This window comes from Labrus mixtus, chromosome 3 (assembly GCF_963584025.1).
Source record: "Labrus mixtus chromosome 3, fLabMix1.1, whole genome shotgun sequence".
Lineage (NCBI taxonomy): Eukaryota > Metazoa > Chordata > Actinopteri > Labriformes > Labridae > Labrus > Labrus mixtus.
The window spans coordinates 24,827,337-24,849,035 of NC_083614.1; the positions used below are offsets into that span (position 1 = coordinate 24,827,337).

General features: G+C 39.8%; 1 protein-coding gene across 4 annotated transcripts in view; it reads right to left on the reverse strand.

Annotated features, from left to right (window-relative positions):
• csnk1g2b (casein kinase 1, gamma 2b) overlaps positions 1–21,699 on the reverse strand; it is a 36,132-nt gene that overhangs the window by 8,094 nt on the left and 6,339 nt on the right. For all 4 annotated transcript variants that reach the window (XM_061034145.1, XM_061034144.1, XM_061034149.1 and 1 more), the window contains exons 2-5: positions 13,795–13,864; positions 2,815–2,963; positions 1,589–1,823; positions 914–999 (exon numbers count right to left, since the gene is read on the reverse strand). In XM_061034145.1, the coding sequence (XP_060890128.1) occupies positions 914–999; positions 1,589–1,823; positions 2,815–2,963; positions 13,795–13,864 (540 nt within the window). The remainder of the gene's footprint in view (positions 1–913; positions 1,000–1,588; positions 1,824–2,814; positions 2,964–13,794; positions 13,865–21,699) is intronic.

Sequence of the window (21,699 nt, forward strand, 5' to 3'; positions counted from 1 at the left end):
TTTTTTACAAATAAAAAACTGATAAGTGTGGTGTGCAAAAGTATTCAGCCCCCCATACTCTGATACCCCTAAATAAAATCCAGTGCAACCAATTGCCTTCAGAAGTCAACTAATAAGTAAATTGAGTCCCCCTGTGTGTAATCTAATCTCAGTATAAATACAGCTGTTCTGTGAAGACCTCAGAGGTTTGTTAGAGAACATTAGTGAACAAACAGCATCATGACGCCCAAGAAACACACCAGACAGATCAGTGATAATGTTGTGAAGAAGTTTAAAGCAGGATTAGGTTATAGAAAAATATCCCAAGCTTTGAACAGCTCACTGAGCACTGTTCAATCCATCATCGGAAAATGGAAAGGGTATGGCACAACTACAAACCTACCAAGACATGGCCGTCCATCTAAACTGACAGGCCGGGCAAGGAGAGCATTGATCAGTCTCTAGATGTGCAAAGCTGGTAGAGAACTACCCCAAAGTACTTGCAGCTGTAATTGTAGCGAAAAGTGGTTCTACAAAGTATTGACTCAGGCTGAATACTTTTGCATGCCACACTTTTCAGTTTTTTATTTGTAAAAAAAAAAAAATTGAAAATCACATATCATTTTCCTTCCACTTCACAATTATGTGCCACTTTGTGTTGCTCTATCACATAAAATCCCAATGAAATACATTTATGTTTGTTGTTGTAACGTGACACAATGTGGAAAAGTTCAAGGGGCATGAATACTTTTGCAAGCCACTGTACATCCGTGTGGAGACATTGAAATGTCACCAGTGTGATGGAGAAAGTGTAGTAAACATCAGGCTCTCTGTCCCTTGAGAAGCCTTAAGAGATCAATCTCTTTACCAAGTATTGAGAGGATTATACAGGAGTCTGTTATAAATCTCCATCGGTGTCAAAACACTTCAGTACCTTTAGGCCTTGCCAGGGGAGGCTGCCTCGGAGGAAGTACATGAACATGTGACCCAGCGCCTCCAAATCATCCCTTCTGCTTTGCTCTGGAAAAGACAGAACAAGAGGAAAATTAGGTTACCTGTGAGAAACAAATTCATACTGGAAGCAGCTGGCAAGGTTTAATAATTACTGTGCAGTACAAAATACAGCACAATTACCCAGCAGTGATAATTAACTATGTACAGTTTGAAAGGTTAAGCATCAGGGTAAAGGAGGGTGGGGAGGCAATCCTAAACTACAGAGCACCAACAGTCTGCAGGTTTGTGTTCCTCATTCCACCCACTGATTAGCAAGGGCGAGTAATCAGTGAATTCACCTTCTTGAGGTGATTGGTTGGACTTAAAACGTGCAGACTGTTCTCTCTGCATGGCACACTGTTGGCCAAAATTGCCAAAGAGGAAAACAGAGGTGATTAAGGGCTTAAAATTTCCCAGAATTTAGGCAGCAGAGAAATCTTTTGAGATATTTGTGAAAGACGGATAAAGTTTAACAAGCTTCAATATACACTGCTGATTTCCAGGTAGTTAGGTTTCCAAGGGTCAACATATCACTGTGGGTAAAATCAACGTTTATACATCTCAATTAAACTGAATATAATTCTAAAGGATTAACCAGTTCATGAGACTTTCTTACCTTTTCCCAAGTGTGTGTTGATGCTCATGTAGCGTGCTGTCCCAGTCAGACTCTTGTGCTCCCGGTAGGGGATATGTTTTTTGGTCTCGGGGTCTATGTACTCTTTGGCCAGACCAAAGTCAATGATGTGGATGGTGTGCTGCCTCTTGCTCCCTGGTCGCCCGACCAGGAAGTTTTCTGGCTTCACATCTCTGTATATCAGACTTTTGGTGTGGACGTACTCCATCCGTGTTATCTAGAAGAAAATTAAACAGATCACATGAGTTTCAACAACAAGTATATCCAGTTCATTTTCAAACACAAAGACCTGACATTTTTCTCTTTCCTTTAGTTTTAAAAACCAACTCTACTATACAAAAATATTCAGAGCTGCACTACATATCCTTTAAAGCAGTGCTGCCGGACTCGTTTTCCCCTGGAGTCCCTCTCTTATTCTATCTAAAAAAAGCTTAGATCCCCAAATCCCACAGGAAAAGAAAGTGATACATTACCATCCAAAAAAATAGTTTTTACCTGTTTTCATTGATAAAATCCCAATAGATAAGGGCTACACACACATGCTCTTACTAAAAGACCTTTGAATAAACTATCCAGTAAGTGTGTTATTATCATTTAAGTGAATATATGCAACTTAACTTTTGGACAGCCTCAGTTAAACCCCCTCTCCCCTTCCCCTGAGGCCATGTTTGTACCTTGCGCCAACATCCACCCTGGGTAGTAACATACCAAGGGGATAACACTTAAATACGGACGTTTACACTTTGCATTAATTATGCATCTCCTTTTAGAACTTCGTATTCGGATTTACTTGCCCGCCTCACGTGCAAATAAGTTCCTGCCTGTTTGACAAGACTGAATGAGTCTTTGTTTACACCAAGCTGGAGGCAGCATTGTTCTCCTAGTTGAGGGAATGGTCCTTGTTGTTGCCCAGGGCACATGAACGTCTCCACTACCTAACCAATCTGGATAAATGTATGCCAGACTACCTCCGTATAAGGTGTGAGCTGTTGGATTTCAAGATGCATTTGGGTGCGTTCCGACTTTGCAATAACGTTTTCCATCAGATCACCCAGGATGGATGTTAATGAAAGGTTTAAATAAGGCCTGAGATCTTTGGTCCCCACCCTAGGGGGGCCCAGACCCCAGTTTAGGAACCAATGCTGTAGAGCTTGAACTAATTTAAGTCAGTTTATTTCAACATGCTGTGCCAATCCTCCAGGTCTTACCAGCTGTATGGCTATCATGAGGACGGTCTTGAGGGAGAAGGTGCGGTCACAGAGGTCAAACAGGTCCTCTAGACTAGGCCCGAGCAGCTCCAGAACCATGGCATTGTATTTCCCGCAAGGACCAAAGTAGTACACCTGAGGGATTCCCTCTGTGAAAAGACAAACACAGTCATAGTAAGGTTAATAATCATGCCTTGTCAAAGACGTGAGCACAGTACAAATATGTTCTCTGACAAAATATAATTTTCTCTGAAATGGTTCCTCTAGTCACCTTTCTATCAAGAATTACTTTGTAGTTTCGACAGCCTGTGTAGAAAGCATAGCTAATAAAGCCCAACATACAGTATATTCAGAACCCTATCAGGCCAATAGGGCTGACTATCAATATATCTGAATGGGATATGTATTCCAAATATATGGCAGTATTCAACTTTTTTATACAATATTTAATATAAAAAAACAATGTTCAGGATTAATGAAAACTGATCACAAGGTGTACACTATTGTTAGCACTGTCTGCACAACATGAAGCAGAGTATTAAGCTCAGCAGGCATTGGTCCACACCGTAATGGTTTGACAATGATTAATCATGTTAAATATTTTGAATCAATCTGTTTATGTTTAAGAAAGCAAGCTTCTTAGTACTTTGGTGTAACATACGTGTACACTACATTTCATATAGAAATGATTTATTTATGTTCCAAAATGTACAATATGTGCCAACTTGGCATGGTGCTCTACTTTCTCAACACTGGAGTTACTTAATATGATGACAAATATGCAGGATTTAAAAAACTGTAAATGCACAAATCGGAAGAGGTATGACGTATAATGGCCGGCCTTCATCATCGAGATATCCAGGAGTGTTAGAGGGCCAAATAATGTAAGTGCAGGCCTGCGGGGGACTGGGGAGGGAGGGAAATAGTGCTTTGGCAAGGTACAAGGCAACTGGGCATAGTGTGATCATGCTTTAATTTAAAACCCAGCCCTGGTTTGTGGAGGGAACTATTCTTTGGAGAGCTACACTTGACATTGCTCCCTTCAACAGGTGTGTCAGAAACAGGTGTGGTTTAAAGACTCTGACGTAGAATTAAGAGGAAAGGTGTCTTAAAGAAACACCAGCCAAGTGAGCAACTCACTAGCAACAACTGCAAATAGCCTTTGCTTCTAGAAACCACCACACCCATTTTGTGTTGGTGTGTGTGACTTGTGAAGAATGTGGATGGATCAACCCCACACTGCGCACTACCTTTCTGTGTCAGGGTTTTGACAATGAACAAACAAAAGAATCGAAAGATAAGGAACACAGTAAGAGGTTTTTTAGCAAAAATAATAATTTAAAAAAATTGTATCTACAAAAAAGGTCAATTCAAATGTCTTCATAATTTAATCCAACACTTAGTTCTAAAAGCAAAGAAAACAAAAACAAGCATGTCATAGTGACCTAAAGCTGCTGTTCACAAAAGGCCTACTAGAAACAGACTCACAGCTTTTTCAAAGCTAAATGAACTGCAGTGGCTTGTGAGAAAACAATATCATACTTCACAAAATCTCTCAAATGACTTCCAACAGCTCACTAGAGCATAGAAACGGATGAAAAACATTAACACAAGAAACAAACAAAACAACCTTACGTTACATTTTTGCCAGCCTTTACCAAATGAGTTGGGAGAAATACTAGATAATAAATCTAAAGTTTTCAGATCATTTTTTTTATAAATTGCTGTGGGTTTTGTTTAAAACCTTTCCATACCCATTTCTAAACTGGTTATTTTACTTGAATATTGTTTCATTAACAATGATTTTCTTGTTACCTATTTCTTAAGTTTTAGAGCAGGTTCTTTTGGAAAGAGGAGCCATACAATCATTTTTTAGAGCTTGGTCACTTTTAACAGTATCTTGTAACCAGACAAGGGAAATTACTTTACTGACATTTTGATAACAGTGGATAAACTGAGCTTACTTAAGCCTTAAAGATTTATAAAAGACAACTGCAGCTTGTTTTTAAGCAGAAGACACACAGGTCTACAGCACACAACACAACTGATCCCACTGCTTCTCCTACAAGCCTCTGTATCATGTAACTTCAGGAAGTATATCCAACACATTATTTGGTCCTGGTACAAGCATGCTGCATGGTTCACTATTGCTGATGAGGTTAAATTTGGTACTAAATTACAAGTCAGAGAGGTGACTTTAAGTAATTTGAACAGTGCTGAAATAGTATCAATGTCAGTAGGCCTGTGATTCTGTCTGTACAGTAGATCTGTTTCAAATCTCGATTCACAGGCTACAATCTGATTAATAGACAAACAATGAATTCAAATGTAGAACAATTTGATCTAATCGATTATGGACTCTAAAGTATTTTGTACTTAATGGAACCGACAAAAAAAGGAAAAATGTATAATTTCATAACAACATGTCCCTGAGTTTGTTACTTAAACAAGATACAAAACTAGGCTTCCTGTACAATACAAACAAATAATTGGACGCTATGTCTATGAACTGTAGTCTTCATCGCACAACCACGCACAGGTGTTTCACTATCCCTCTTCAGACTGCCGTTTCAAGCAGCGATATTTACGCCCCTGTAATGTTTCACCTTCAATCTGAATGTTGCTGTGGCATAATGTGTGGACGAAGTGATTCACCCCTCTGAACTGTCTTCCGAGGTAACAGAGGCGTTCCAGTGGAGCCAGCAAGGGAGCACAGCGCTGTGTGTGTTCATGTCGGACTGTTTGTTTATGAGCTCCTGCTGTGTAGTACTTAACCAAGTTGTTGCTGGATAATGTGAAATATTCAGGCCTATTAGTGTGCTACTGCTTGCTAGTGTTAGCATCTTAGCAAAACTGCCGCCCAGCTATCTCACCAGGTGAGATTTGCATTGCTGCCGAGTAATTGCCTTTCTCATCAAGTTAACCCCATCATTAAGGATATATACAGGAATACCATTATGACTAGGAAAAAACACAATACCGAATAACAATATTAAATATTGACCTAAAATATATATACTGCGTTTCCCCCCTACCCTACTACTTCTTCATGGGCTTCCCTTTAAATTTCACAATAAAAGCGGGATATCTCTCCTTCTCAAGAATAACCTGGTCTGTGCAGTTAGTCTGAGACATAGACTTTTTTTTATATACCCTTTTTTATATCGAGTAATTTTGGACTGAAAATCTGTGTACATTAAATGCACTGTCAGAACATTGATAACCTTACACTCCGCTTTTAAAAAAAAAAAAACAGCGTTCTTTTATCAGGCAGCCACCCATTAACCTTCGAACCACTCTTTGGGGGCAAGGGGCAACTACTGCCTATTTTCCACATAACAGCCATCTTCCTGAAAGCAAGAGCTACAACAGCAAGTGCTGCAGATCTGATGTTGTACGTTAGCTAATAACAAGAGTGACTAATATAGATGGTAAGATGAGGGTTAATGCTCCTAGTCCTTTGGGACCCTAGTCCAAGGGTTACAGTTGAATTTACGCCTGGACCCTAATTTTTGCCCACAGAGCAACAAGACACAGTGTCATTTCACAGACGCAGACTAACACACATGCTCTCCTGCATGCACACACACCTGTCAGACCTTTAGTCTCTAGGTTTTTCTAGTTATAATGCCAATGCCAGATGAAGCAGTGACAAGAGATCACTGGGAGGCTGACTCATCAAAACATGGCCCAAATTTAGAGGGCATTCAAAGCACAGTCATCACAAAAGGAGAGCACACAGTTTATTATAATCATCTACTGCTGGACAGGAGCAAAGAGTGGTGCTAGCAGCTACTGTAAAAACAGAGCAGAAAAGGGAAAACGTGGATGAGACCCAGGATATGTGAGATGTGTGCTGTTAGAAGCTTGCATTAAATCGACTATTAAGATCCAACCAATAAAAAAATGACTCTCCAGCCCAACAAATGTACTTCATAAAAGTAAAGACGGAGCTCTTCAAATCAAACAGAAGGAAGAAACATGTCAATCATCTTATTCAGAAAACATTTGGTTCTCTTCATCAGCAAAAAGTCAATTAAACTATTTAAGAGGCTCAATAACTCAAGAGTGATTATAGTCACACTGCTGCCATTTCTCTCTGACGTCACTCTCAGGTTAACATTCCCATCTATTGTAATGTTGTATTGTTTCCATTTCAGGCTTGCAAATCATATAAAATGTTGGAGATGGGGCAAATTGTATTGTTTCACCACTTCTTAAGTGATCAACAACTAACAACACAATGATAGGTGAAAATCAAGAATCACCAAAGCCTGTATAAAAAGACAACGCCATATTTTCACCACCTAACAAGGTGCAAAAAATTCAATTTGATAAACGCTAGCGCTCAACTGATTCTAAGCTAATATTACCTCATAACATTATCTAACTGTAATGTGTGCTATGAGGTGCTTGGATGCTAAAGTAAGCGGTTGTTTTCATTGTAGAGAGGTTAAATATTTTGTTTCAACTTGAAATACAGCCAAATGTCGCTCTGAACTGTCAATCTAGAGGAAGTGAAATATCTGAATATGCAGAATTGGCAAACTGAAATCTTTCCAGCTATTTCATATAACCATACTAAAGTCATAGTCTGTTCAGCATTATGTGACATGCTCTGGCTTTCACCGCAGGCCAATGTCATTGGTGTTCTGACCCCCACTGTCTTGACAATTTGAGACAATCAGACTATTGTATCTGCTGGAAGGCCTTCACAGGCGACACAGTGAGAGGGGAAGGCTGCATCATGGCAGCTGAAGACAATGTTTCCCTACAGTGAAATGTCAGAGTGAAGGGGCAAAGAGGAGAGGTTTGGAGGACAGAGGAGAAGTACAGAGAGGCAAATAGGGAAGGGAATGCATATTAAAGATTGAAATTATGTATTGAGTGGAGTGGACTGAGAGATGAGCAGGAGGAAAAGAAGTGACCATTAAGGCCCAGTGCTCTGGGGATGTTCTCACACGGCTGAAACATGATCAGCACTTCAGCATGCACAGGCTAGGCCTGGAGCTACAAATGCATCACAGCTCATAAGCACAACAATCCCACAAGACATCAAAGCCCTGAACGCAAGTCGAGGGGATAAGACAGCAATACAAGTTAATTATTTATTCTACCAGAAACCTGCAGTTGTTTTACTCTGTAGCAAGCACAAGAATGTAGTCAAGAGAAGATGAGATGAGGTTTTGGCAAACACTAGGGCCATTGTTACTCTTCATGTATTGTTTTTGCAGAACCAGACATATAGGTAAACTATTCTTCATATTTATGGACCACAATGGTTGGTAAAGACTAGTCTGGAGAAAGTTGTTGTCATGAGTGCAATGGTTTGATGTTTCAAGTTGTGTCTAATTGGCATTCTTTGCATTTTTACAATATACATTTTGAATGGTTAGGTGTTACCTGCGGTGTGAAGCGCTTTGAGAAGTCACAAGACCAGAAAAGGGCTATACAGGCTCACGCTCATTTACCATTTAAAATGATGCAGCAGGGGTTGTGTCTGTCCCTGCTCGTCAGTCACGCTGCTAACATAAGGAGCTACATGCTCTGGAGTTGACTAATACAACACTTACTTCACAATCAACAGCAAATTTCAACAACTACTGTTGAACTGCAATGCAATACTACTGGCATTATGCCAGTACAATGCCAGTACAATGCCAGTAGTGTAAATTACTCTAAGGCTGAATTTCCAACAGCTGGGATGTGTTCAGGACAGAAGAGAATTAACAGTGTGCAGATAAGCTCCTCCTTGGCGTTAAAGGTCCCATATTATGCTTTTTCTGGTTTTATATGCCCTTTAGTGTGTTTTCCAAGTGTCCTGTGCATGTTTAGGTACATCTATGTGCAAAAATTCAAAGTCTGCGGAAACGCAGCTTCTCCTACGTCCTCCTGTTAGCTGTGGCATTAGCTGCATGTAACGCTCGGTTCTAGCCCCCCTCGATAAAAATGTGTCAGTGCGGCGTCATTGTCAGTGTGAGATCACTGATCTAAGCCCATTGGCTCGTTGTGGCAAGCCCAGCAGCTCATGTTGAAATTTCCGAGACGCGTGCTGAGCAACTGACCAGTAACGACAGAGCGGATCGGCAGACCAATCAGAGCAGACTTGGCCCACGTGGGGTCTAACAGTGGGGGCTCAGCAGAGCATAGCTGACGGACTTAGAGCGTAGAGGGAGCAAGGAGGAGCAGTACATGAAAACAGACACTTTTTTCGGACTTTAGCTATTGTGAACGTACCAAAGTAGGTACATAGATTAAATATACGAACCCCAAAAAGGGCATAATATGGGCTCTTTAAGCGCTGACTTGTCCATGCCTGTAGAAATATTGTATTGTAATTGTAGGGATCTGGTTTATATACAAGTGCAACGTGATCTTAGCCCAGGCCTTAGATATATCAACTGTGACCTGCATGAAATGGCAAATGAAGGTTTTCTGTATGCTAACAATAACTCAGTGTAACACAGAAAAAAAAACTCCCAAGGTAAAAAATCCTAAGCAATAATTCAAGGAAATGGCACAAAGCATTTAACCTACATTTACTTTAGATCATGCATGTATGGACATGATTGTGTGATATCAGCTTCAAGACCAGAATGACAACATGCAAACAAGGAAGAACAGTTTAAACTCTGTTAGCAGTGCATGTTACAGAGTTCCCTGAAAATCTGCAGTCATCAATCAGGGAGGACACCGGATACTTTGGCTTGGTAAAGCTTTCCAAGCAGACATCACCATGGTGGCCTGACTGCTCGTGAAGGGCTAGCTATAAATAGTCAAGGAATGCCCTAATGCCCCACCTCCTTATCAACAGTAAAGGGCTTTTGCTCTGGCACAAGGAGTGAGGAAGCTGGCACGTGTCACTAAATTAGACCAAGACACACTCACACACACTCTTGCCAGATGATGTAGGATCAGTGCAAGCACCTACATTAGTCTTAGAACGAAAAACAAAAACACACACATATAATACTATCAAAATTCAACTACTAAGTAAGTTTTCAAATATGTTTTGCTCAACATGTAAATGTCACAGTGAAGCACATGTATGTGTAAGAATATGTGTAATAAACTAGTCGTGCCCCTTCTATACTGAATACGACTCTGAGGTGTATCATGTGTGTTGACAACATCTCCTAACTGTCCTTGCAGTGTCTGAGCCACAGACCCAGCTGCTGTTTGCGCTAGCATAAGCAAGCTCAATAACTTGTTGTACATGAACTTGATTTATTCCTCTCCAGTAAGGGGAAAAAAACAAAACATAAACCAATGATTACTGGCAGACTCAGGGCTCAAAAGGCTTAGATACTACATGGCTACAGCTACGTAATGATACATCTTTAAAGACACGCAAACCTTAATAGAGATGCTGTCCCAGCAACACACCAACAGGGTTCCTCTCTCAAAGGGTCATAAATAGGCTCAACCAGCTCTAGTTGCAATCCACACTACACTGAGCAGTGGGTAGTCTCCAATGTTAGCAGACCCTACATGTCTCACCAACAAAGGTCCATGCAACCTACAGTCATTTCTCTCTCTTATGCGTGTTCAGTTCATTTTTATAATATACTCTAGCAGACAGTCAGGTAGTAGTTACCTTTCAATTACCTTAATGGGCATTGTCCCAAATTCTATACTAAAATATCAATTGGGACTTGGTTTCACCTTAAAAGAAATAAGGTACTTGGTCTGGGTTATGGGTCAATAAGAAGCTATGGGATGAGGAGTAAAGGCTGGATGCTTATAGCCCTTCTTGTGATAGTAACTTCTGCTTTTGTAATTTTTAGGGCTTTCACACTGCAAAATATTTCCAGGAGGAGCTGTATATGTGAACACAAACAGCCAAATTTTTCCTTCGGACTTGAGCCAGAGTCTCTCCTGCCAGACCGCTAGTATTTTTTGCTCCGCATGTCCGAGTGAGCTGATGTGAGAACGCAGCAAAATAGGAGGGAAAGTGACATTTATATACTGTGACTGCTGCACGGTGCATAGAATGTATACACGTGGCAACTATTATGCATGTAATTAAAAGGCTGCATTACCTTTCCTGTTCGTCAGTATGTTTTTTCTCCGCTCTAGTGTGGATGTTGTCATTCCGTTGGACTACACATAGCATTGATATAAAGGCAAATGTTCTCATTATAGCGTCATATGGCGAACTCTGTTGCTTTATGATCACGTCTTACCTCAGGAGACCCCCCCGCCCCCTCTCCCCTCTGACAGGGATAGTCACCCGCTGTGAGGAGCATATGTGAACAGCAAGGTCAGGAGAATATCTGGAGCAGGTCTCCTGATATGATCTAGATATTTTCAGGAGTGCATATATGAAAACGACTTTTGACTATGTTTTGGTGACATGTTTGCAGATAGTTTCTGGATTAGAGACAGGGCACAAGTTTTGTGAGCCATCCAAATAAATGCATGCACCTTGACAAACTTACATCAACGAGGCAGTGCTGTGAAATACAAGTCCTCTGTCATTCCCTGCCTTGTTTTTCACTCTCTGTAACCTGATGTCCAGTCAGACTAGATCAAAGAGCTACTCCCCTGGAGCCCCAGCTATGTATCATAGCACATTAACATGTTGTGGACAGTGCTGTAGGAGAGGAAATACTTTGGGTACCACAGAGGTGAATTTGAAAGACGACGCAGGCTTTCATAACTGCCAGTACCAACCAGGGCTGCAGAGAGATAAACAAACTCACTGTGAAATTTTGCCTCAAGTAAAATAAATTTGCTGTTTATGTTGCACTTGTGTGTCAATTCACCCTGGTGTTACATGTCCACAATATTGAGGATAGACATGAAAATGCATCTATTCCTCTCTGTTTCTGCCTTCCATTCAAACTACATAGACAGTTTTCACTAGTGATGCAACAATACAGTCAGCCCACGGTTCTTCTACGTTTTGGTCACCATTTTCAGTTTGATACAATTCTGAAAGCCCGCACTGTTGGAGTGTTTTTTTGGTATTCCTTTGTTTGATGTTTGAGGCAATCTTTCCAGGAATATCAAGGGGTTATGAATAAAAAGACAAAATTATTTTATTTATATATTTTACTTTTAAGAAAAACAACTTTTCCATTCATACACATTCCAGGTGTATGTTGTATAGTCTCAGTTAAAAACGGGAACTTTTAAATATTTATATATAGTTAGATATATTCAACACAGAAATGGTTGTAAAGCGTTGATATTCCAGTGAGAATGGTAACTTTTTTTACAAACGCTGCACTGTTCACTCCAACACCAACTGCTGGTGTAACAGTCAGCAGCTTCACATTAGTAACGTTACAGCCTGCTGTAGTCTGTTGCTGTAAACTTAGCCAAAGTAAGTGTAAGTGTTTCCACTTGAGACGGTGAGTCTTGTAAACCATCATTTGCAGACAGTCATGTTTTTTTTCACCGTTTTCTCTACCTTTACATACTCCACACTGAAAGCCAAATGTCTTCAGATCACTGATTTGAAACATGGCGGTGCTTCCTCACTATGCAGCCTTTCCTCACCACTCGCCATGTTTAAGTAATTTGTGTTATCTGACACCAGTGTTGTCATATTTCCCCAACTTTAGCGCATAGTGACTGTATATTAACTGGGGGGGGGGTCCTTATCCCAGCACATGGACTCACAGGCAAACCAATCAGGCAATTTTTAATGAAATACAATGTATGGAAAGATGTTGCAAAACAAACAAAAAAACGCTATTCACAAGCGCGAAATTGAAGCGTGAATGACTCACTGAACAGTTTCAACATTATGTTGAGAATTGTTGTATCCCTAGTTTTCACAAACAAGAACTGTCATTTTCCTCAAATGATATTGTAAGTTTAATGAAAACAATCTCTGATAATTGGAGGATTACAGAGGACTGTTAATCTTATTTGTAACACAACATAAAAACTACGCTGAGAAATAGCTGTAACGCAACTCCAGTGTAAATCTGGTACAAAGCTTAATTAAGCATTTACTCAAATAATCTTTCCACAGTAAGAGCTAGAATGGTAGGGTCACATTCACTGGCATACAGTACATAATCATAATGTCATGTGCAATGAATTGTCTCCCATAAGCTTCACAGACTTTGCCCTAAAAATCTTTTAGTGAAATAAATCTATATATTTAGCATACACCCTGTCAGAAACCCAACATATTAAAGGGACTGACACTTTCGCTCTAACATTTTAAACTTGTTCACTTAAAAAGGAATCCATTTCTACACTTCCATTATTCACGATTGCCTCCTCTGGTTCCCTTTGTGAATACAAGTCAGATTGTGAGCGCGAATGAGTCAACTGCAAGCTGCCCTGCCTTCTGTGAACTCTGCCTAGGATTTTACATCAAATAGAAAAAACATTTAAAAACTACATTGGAGGTAGGTTGAACAAAGAAACAAGTTGGGTTTTTTTGCTACACAAACTTTGTTTTTTTAGCATGTTGTATTCTAGACGTGTTTCCTGCACACAGCCGATGGGCTTCTGTAGATACTGAATATTTGTAGGTGATTAATGCTGTTGAAAATGCAGAGTTTTAAATTATAAGATTCACATTGCTGATGAATTAATAGGAGTAGATTGTTTTAAAAATCAAGCATGTGATATTTAATTTAGTTTATTTATTATAATATATGGTAAAACACCTACAAGGTTGCATTGCTTCTTAGATTTGCTTTAGTTACAAAGTATTATGTTTATTTTATAATTTTTTAAACATAATGTACACATATATTACCTCTTGAAGGGTCACAGAACTGTGGTCAGTGCAGCAGATGTTTTCTCTTTGTGACAGGACTGTTAGATTTATGTTGCGTGACGTCTGTGTACCGTGTTTTTTGGCCCTTTAATTGCACATCAACTTATTTACCGATGAGTATTCTCTGCCTGTCCAGCACAATGCAGTGCAAAAAGGCTTGTTCAGATTTAAGTCAGGATTAATGTGCTGTGTATCAGAGAACAATAACCTACAGGCTACATATCTCTTACCTGAATTTCCCAACTGTTTGTAAAATCTATATTCCAAATGGAGCTGTGGCGCCCTGGACTTTATAGGTTCCTGAAAGAGAAGCAAGAAAAATAGAGCATAAATATTACAAAGCTCACAGATCAGGGAATGTCAATATTCCCTTTCTACAATGACATGTTATTTGTTGTGTAATAACCCTGTGGTGAAGAATTATTCTCAGAGATTATTGTGTGTTTGTAATTAATTTTTAAAAAAGCACATTGGAGTAGTTGTGAAACATCAATACTTGTATTGCTTTAACCCAATAAAGGGAAATTAAAGACTTAATTCAACATCACAGTAGCACAACTGACTGTGCTACGAGCTTTACTCCAGGTGAAGACCGCTGATTTTCTGAGTGACAACCTTGCATACAATTTAATATGATAACCTCCATTTTCAATTACCTTGTATAACTGCAGCACAATGCTGTTCTTATCCCAATGCCTATTGCCTAATAGAACTTAAATTAGGTCTCAGGTCAGACTTGTGGGATGTGAGAGGATAAAGAGCAGTTCAAGCTGGCGAACAGCCGGCTTTTGTGATGACTTGGCTGATAATTGACCCACTAAGACATATTGTTCATGATATCCCGAGCTCCGGCTTTACAGCCTAAAATATAATCTGATTAACCCCACTCTCATGATGACAAGGGCATTATAGACAAATGTGAAGAAGATAGAGAACACACAGACACAACTTAATTCCTTTCCATAATCTTCAATAGCTGCACTAACTGTGCTAAAGTCATTGAGCAGAAAAGTGGTATGTAACCCCTTTTTACAGACTGCTATCATCACTGAATGGGTGCAAATTGATAAAATAAGCTCCGCTATGCCTTTCCATGCCAAGCAGGTAAACAAAAGATTGACCATCATAATTCATTTACATCTGGCTAATGGTTTCCTTAGAGTAAAACAGTGGGATACAAGTGATGACAGATACGAGGAGAGTTATTGCATTAACCTACCTACAAGTTTAACCAAGTTAATAGTAATAATTCATTTAGATTACCAATTTGTCAAGTGAAGACAGAAGGGAGATTTTAACATTAAAGTTGTTTCCTATGCGCATCAAATTCCAAAGCACTTCTAGTTTGAATTATGTCAACTGAAAGCTGTTAAGCTCCCACATTCACTCCATTAGGCCGTTATCAAATCAGAAGCATTTTCTCCTCTGGTGCCTTCATAGCACGTTGGAGTTAACACACAAAAGGTATGGTCTGTGTTCAACACAGCAGGAGACTTTCCATTATGACTGGTCTCAGTCCTACAGGATGTGTTCTGTGGTTTCACTTGAACGTACAATCAAGAGACGGTTTTTATTTTGTTTCAAAATCTCACTGAGATTAAGAATGTCATTCACAAGAATATCCTGGCCAAGACAGACACCAGCACATTAAAACGTTACAGATATAAAACAGAGCAGTAACAAACACAGATTTAGCAGAGATGGTTAAAGAAAAGATGACCAGGCAGGCTTTACTGTGTAACATAATGTCCCCCTAAGCAGCCATACATAATTTAAAACGTTTGCATAACTTATCTTATAGTGAAAAAAACCTCTACACTGATTGATAATTCAGTGACTATACCGGTTATTCTACAATCCACTGGATAACAAATGCATTACTGTTCTTTTAAGTGATGCAAACATGAGAAGTTAAGATCAACACATTCCCTTAAAGCCAATAGTTGCTCTCACAGACACTAAATAGTTCACACAATGTTGTTCTATCGTCTTCTGCAACATAATGTCAACAAAGTACCAGAGAAGTAAGAACAAATGTGCCAGGGGCTAGAAAACAGAGAATGAAAGACAGGAGGCAGCACAGAGGAGTGGAGGCCTGTAGGAGGACGACACGTGACCAGTCTGGGAGGCAGATCTGGGAACTGCTGTATCGTTATCCACCTCCCACATGAGCGCAGAGAGCGAGCACATCTCGCACAAGTCAGGCCATGCCAGGGAGGAGAGGAAAAGAAAATAAGAAATATATAAATAATGAGTAAAAACAGATGGCACCAAACCACAGGACCCTTTAAAACAGCTTACAATAGGAAACAGAGGCTTATGTCAGCTTTACGTACTTAAGAGTCATCTCTACTCCCAACAGATGGGATAAGCTATGGCTGTGTAAATGACGAGGGCCACGCTGCAAATGTCTGATGTAACATATGACAAGGATTTTTCTCAGCTTCTGCCCATAGATCGTGTTTTAATGAGGTGAGGTTCTCCAATGACAGAAGCTCTGTTCTAATAAGAAATGTACTGGGGGGTCAAGATTTGCTCAACATATTTCCCTTTTTAACACATGCTGCCACTTGTATCCTCTTGGTATTTGTATGAGGGCAAACTTAAGCACAAATTGTTTTCTGATGACTTAAAAATTCCCCTGTTTCTTCATCCTGTCTGCAGTGCTTGACTTAAGTGAAGTTTTTGTTACACCGTGTGTTGTCATGCAAGGAACAGCTTTTTGCCAGGTGTGCTGGCCTGTGTCCGGGGCAGATGACCCACAGGCCAGAAGGGCCCTTCTCTGTCTGACCTGCTGCTACAGGAACCTCTTCAACTCAGCTGTTTTACACAGTGCAGCCCTGTGTGTTGCTGACCGTGACCCTAGTTCAATAAAAAAGTATGATTGTCATTGTACTCTGTGGATGAGACAAGCACATTCTCAACTGATGTACTACGACAAAGTAAAAGTTATTCTTGTTGATTCAGCAAGGAACTTCAATCAAACTCTGTCAGGAGCATGAAACTTATTGATTATGGCAAATCAATGAAATCGAGCTATCAGGAGGCATTTTTTCTATACCCAAAACATAGCGATGGTTGTACATTTCATTTAGCACATGAATACGGTGTGCATTAGATTTGCTTTTGGGTATCAGGAGTTATAGTTTTAAAAGGCCAACAGAAGTGACAGTGTTCAACTAGAAAAAAGTGTGAAGAAGCAATACCTTATTATGCAAAGAAAGTTTGGTTTCTCCCATTTTTGTTGAGACTAAAACAACTAATTTTCAGCTTTTGTCGGTTTTCCTTTTCACAATGTATAACATGATTAAATTCCCTTCATCACAGTGTATTCTTTGCTATATGCTTCCTCAACATATATAATTCATGTGCCCTGATAACTGGCTGAACTTCAATTACAATATGGGAAAATAAATTGTGGTAACAATATGGGATAATAAATTGTGGTAACTGAGTTATGCCAGCGGCAGCTCAACGCTTAAAAGCTTACAGATTTGTTGGTAAAAGTGCTGAAGTAGGTCTCCAGTAGGATCAAATCCTGCAGCTACAACAGCCATGGGGTGGATGCAGGATGAGAGGCTACATGCCATATCAAGGATCCCTCTTAGAGTGAAACACTTGAAGCAAATATATGATTATGTCATCCCTGATTACGTGACGGTTTCTGCATGTTAACCTGTGTGGGGGTGATGGCCTGCTTCATCCACACAGAGTCCTCTTCCCGGGATTAACTAACTCTGCATATGATGTCATCCGGGCTAAATCTGATCTCTGCTGCCACAGTGATGAGCAAGATCAGACGTGACCTCGCTGAATGAATCGAGTAATGACCACCAAACGAAGAGGAAACAAGTTTTATAAATATATTTTTTTAACTTCTTGAGAGGTAAATTTGAGAATTTGTTGTACTCTCTCTGACAGTAAACTCACTGTATTTGGGCTGAGGACAGAACAGTTATTCAATGGCATCCTCTTGGGTTCTGCAATCACTGATCAACATTTACCTTTTATTAGACACTCTCTAGACCAGGGCTGTCAAACCCATATAAGGTAGCGAGCCAATTCTGTCACTTATAAATTTTTTGCCTAAATCAATATGACTGAACATATAAATAGGCTGCTAGTGGATTTATTATTTAAAATCAGGAGTGTCAAGGCCCTAACAAGGTGAACATTTATTGAAAAACATACCTAAAGTGACCATTTTTCAGATGTAGAGGTACATAGAAAAGTAATATGACAAACTATTCTTACACCAATATGAACTTAACAGCTCCTAAGACATCTAATAGAGTTCAGAGCAAACCAATGATGTTTAAAAAAAATCAACCAATCGAGAGATACAATTTTAGATAGAGACATAAGCGTAAATTATTTTTTCGATGTTTGTTATCTTGTCTTGGCTGCCAGAAAAATGTTGAGCTGTCAAAAGTCTCTGGATGATTTGTGTGCTTTAGTGAGACACCTGTGTGAGGTTTTGCTCATGCTCACCTTCATCACAGAGTGAAGTTGCTCACACAGGTAGGCAATGTGCTTCCAAACATGCCGAGCATTTGAGCAGCTTGTAGGTGGAGTTGGGGGAATGTTTCAGGGATGAGGTGTGGGAGTTTAGCAGCCACAGACTCCTTATGTGTGCCATTACATCAGAGTTCCATCGGCTACATTTGGACATTTAAAAGGACTTTTTCCACGTAAGCTGGAGACAGATTATTGAGCATTTCAAAATTAATTTTCTGAGCGAGTCAAGAAAAAAAAGTCTGAAAATCACAGTGTAAAATCGGTGCCATTTATGCTCAGTTTAACGGCACAGTGGGCGGTTGGGAACACAACTATGGAGAACTGGTTTGTCAATAATAAAGTTGCACAAAGTTCTCTTCCTGTATTCGAGTCGCATAGGCGCAGCTGGGCTTTGAAAGCTCTCACTGCATACATGCAAACTCTTATACCCGTTTGTGATCACATGGCCATGAAGCTGCAGGTTTTGCGCACCGAGATGCTCAGGTATGCTGCACAGAAATAGCAGCAGGGAGGGGGAGCTGCAAGTCCTGATTGGCATGCTAGCCATTGAGGTTCATTCTGGGATTTGTAGTGTCAGTGGTGTGTGTGTGTGCGTGCGCGCGTGCCATCAACCGGCCAGTTATGATAGAAATATAAATATTAAGTTATGGGCTTGATCATGGTAAATGTTTGGTACCATAGTACAATTATATAATCTAATCTGTCAATTATTTAATTGGTAATTATCTTAATTGGCGTCCATTGAGTTAAATACAAGTGGCAACCTCCGTTCTAGAAAAATGAAGCCAATGTGGAAGTGCAAAATCCTGCAGTTCATCGCTCGAGGCTGGCTCCAGGAGCCCTGGAAGTCACATACACACCACAGCCAAAAAAGCCAGTTTTACAGTACAAATTAACAAATTAACAGCCTGGTACAAAAAATTAAATAGGTCTGATTAGCTATTGTCATCATGGGCACACACTGCTAACGGCTCTGTTTTGATTTTATGAACGATACGTGATGTCCATAGATAGGCACGTAGCTGACATGACTGACAGGTGGGCGCGATGTAACAGTTTAAAAGGCTTAAAACCAGCCTCAGCTCCAGCTTTTAGCCTGTTGTAAGGTTGACTGTAAGTTAGGCTGAGACAGGATTTCCATCATGGCGGCTGCTGCCAATGAGCCTTCGGAGCTCCCTGCCGAAACAGATGGGTGACATCATTCAGGCATCATCCATTAATATTTACAGTCAGTGGTTAAATATTACTCTCAGTGATTGTATTTGTCAAGAGACCATCATTACTGATCGCACATATTTATGATGCATTACTGGACATATTATTTTTGGACTTCTATTTCAAAAGATCATGGTACAGTGAAGCAGACAGTTGGGGTGGTGTAATGTAACACATAAACACTTGTTTTGTATATCTTTTGGAAATCCAAAATGACACTGAATGTGTGCAAATGTATGCCTATGTGTGCCATGATCAGAGGGACATGCACAGCATTATGCACAAGGCCAAGAATAGACCCTGACCTTTGCTTGACTCCCAGTAAACCATCTCACAGTATGAAACTGGCAATGTGACTCATCTGATCTTAGATTGAGCAACTCAAATGTCAACATGGTGCATCTCCACTCAACTGCCTTCTTTTTTGTGCCTTTATTGGTGTGATAAAACAACAGTGACGTAAAGGACAAAAAGATGACAAGACAATGAAAAATGTACTAACATACAAGTAATGGATGACTTAAATAATTGGCAATATCTGATATGAGAAGTAAGAGAAAAAAGTCTTTATGATCAGAGGTGTCTATGGTTTGAAGCTGGTGTTAAAGAGCGAGTGGTGTAATAAGTAACAGCTGGCTGGTGCCCAGCACTTCTCCTGTTTCAGCTCAGATTTAACACACTCAGTTGGAGCCATAAGATGCCAAAACCCACTAAAGTAAACAGGCAATGTTTGATAACGGGCAGAGTCAGAAATCAATTGCATGTTCTGTAGGTTTTTTTTTACAACTGGCATTGGATATGAGAAGCCTTGGTCTATCCCAACCTAAAGAGTTTGTCAAAGAAGTGGACATTGCCTTTTATTCTAAAAAGCCATGCCAAATCAAGTATTTGAGTATAATGATCTATTAATGTCTTCATTAGAGTACTGGGGTTTTAAAGCAACAATTTAGGAATTTGGTTTGATGTGCTTTATAGTGCAACTGCACTGTCTTAGACAACGGGCCCTCTTAGACAACATGCATCTGCTTACAAGCAGAGGGTGCAGAGCGCGGCCGGCAAAGCTTGGTGAGAAACCTCCATGCTGACTGACCAGGTACAGTAATAGTACCAGGTTTTTTGCAAATATTACTTTGCAAGTGTCTTCATCCCATTGTTTTCAAACTGTTTGCACGTGAAGTATGCATATTCAACTGTCGCCATGATATCTATAGGCTGTGTCTAAATGGTTTCATTGGAGAGGGCAGTTTATTATGCTAGTTGAGGTAGGTTTGTAAGGTTCCAAAAGTGTAAAGCTAAGGACGACAAGGAAAGATTAAACTTTTTGGTGTAAGATGGATTTATTCTATTTGTATGCAAACCTAAAGGGTTGCTAAACATGAGACAATGATAACACCGATAACTACACGGTCTAACATTATGTTACAACCTGTTATGAATAATATCTGCAGGGATGTACACTCTGCTTCTTGCTTGGTTGATCTCTCTTTTTCTCCGCCACACAGTGGTCACGGGAGAAACATCATTCTCCCTGTTGAAAGTTATTTTGCAATTAAATAAACCTTTAAACTACTATTTTAAGGTGTAAAAGTTACATATTGTTGCTTTAAATACAAAAATAATAATAATAATTACTGCCTATACCTGCATTTCTTTTGTTTGTATTTGGTGTTAAATTGACTGGGTATTGACTCAGAAAGTTGGAGAAGCATGCCTATGCAACATATCAGATTTCAATACTCCCCTCCCATTTGCTACCAGGACAACAACAAAAATCTATACAAATAAGCAGGTTTCATAAATTCTGTAAAAGAAAATATCGGGCTGGCTTTTTATAAACATGCTGAACTCAGCAGCTGCAGTGAGAGAAGGCAAACGCAGCACACTGTTACCAGTGATCGACACAGCCATGGGAAGTTCCATTCACATGAACCCAGGAGGCAAGTCTCCTTTGTCATTTTATATAAGAGTGAGGCATGGTACAATGTATTTTGTATTGTGCACTCCATCATTAGTTTAACTTCGGCCTGTAACCAATCCAAAATTAACAAAAATTCCTGATGATCTAAACCACAGCACAGTCACTAAATACTACAACAGAGACGTATTGTTGTTGTCCTAGCCCTACTTCAATGTACAGTCTACAGAGCAAACACGACAGCATCCACAACCTCAATTTCGGAGCGCTTCTAACTAGCGCTTACTGTTGCTAGTTTATGAAATTAGTGTTGCAACACGTTGTACCCTTCGTGATGATCATTGAGTCTGATTTATATTGCTCTGTAAGTCTGTATGCTTAATATTTGCTTTAATTCTACCCTTGAACAAGTCTTGTTGCATAGGCCGTTCGTGTCTCCTCCCCCATTGTTGTTGACAAAGATGGTATCATCATATTTATATAAATT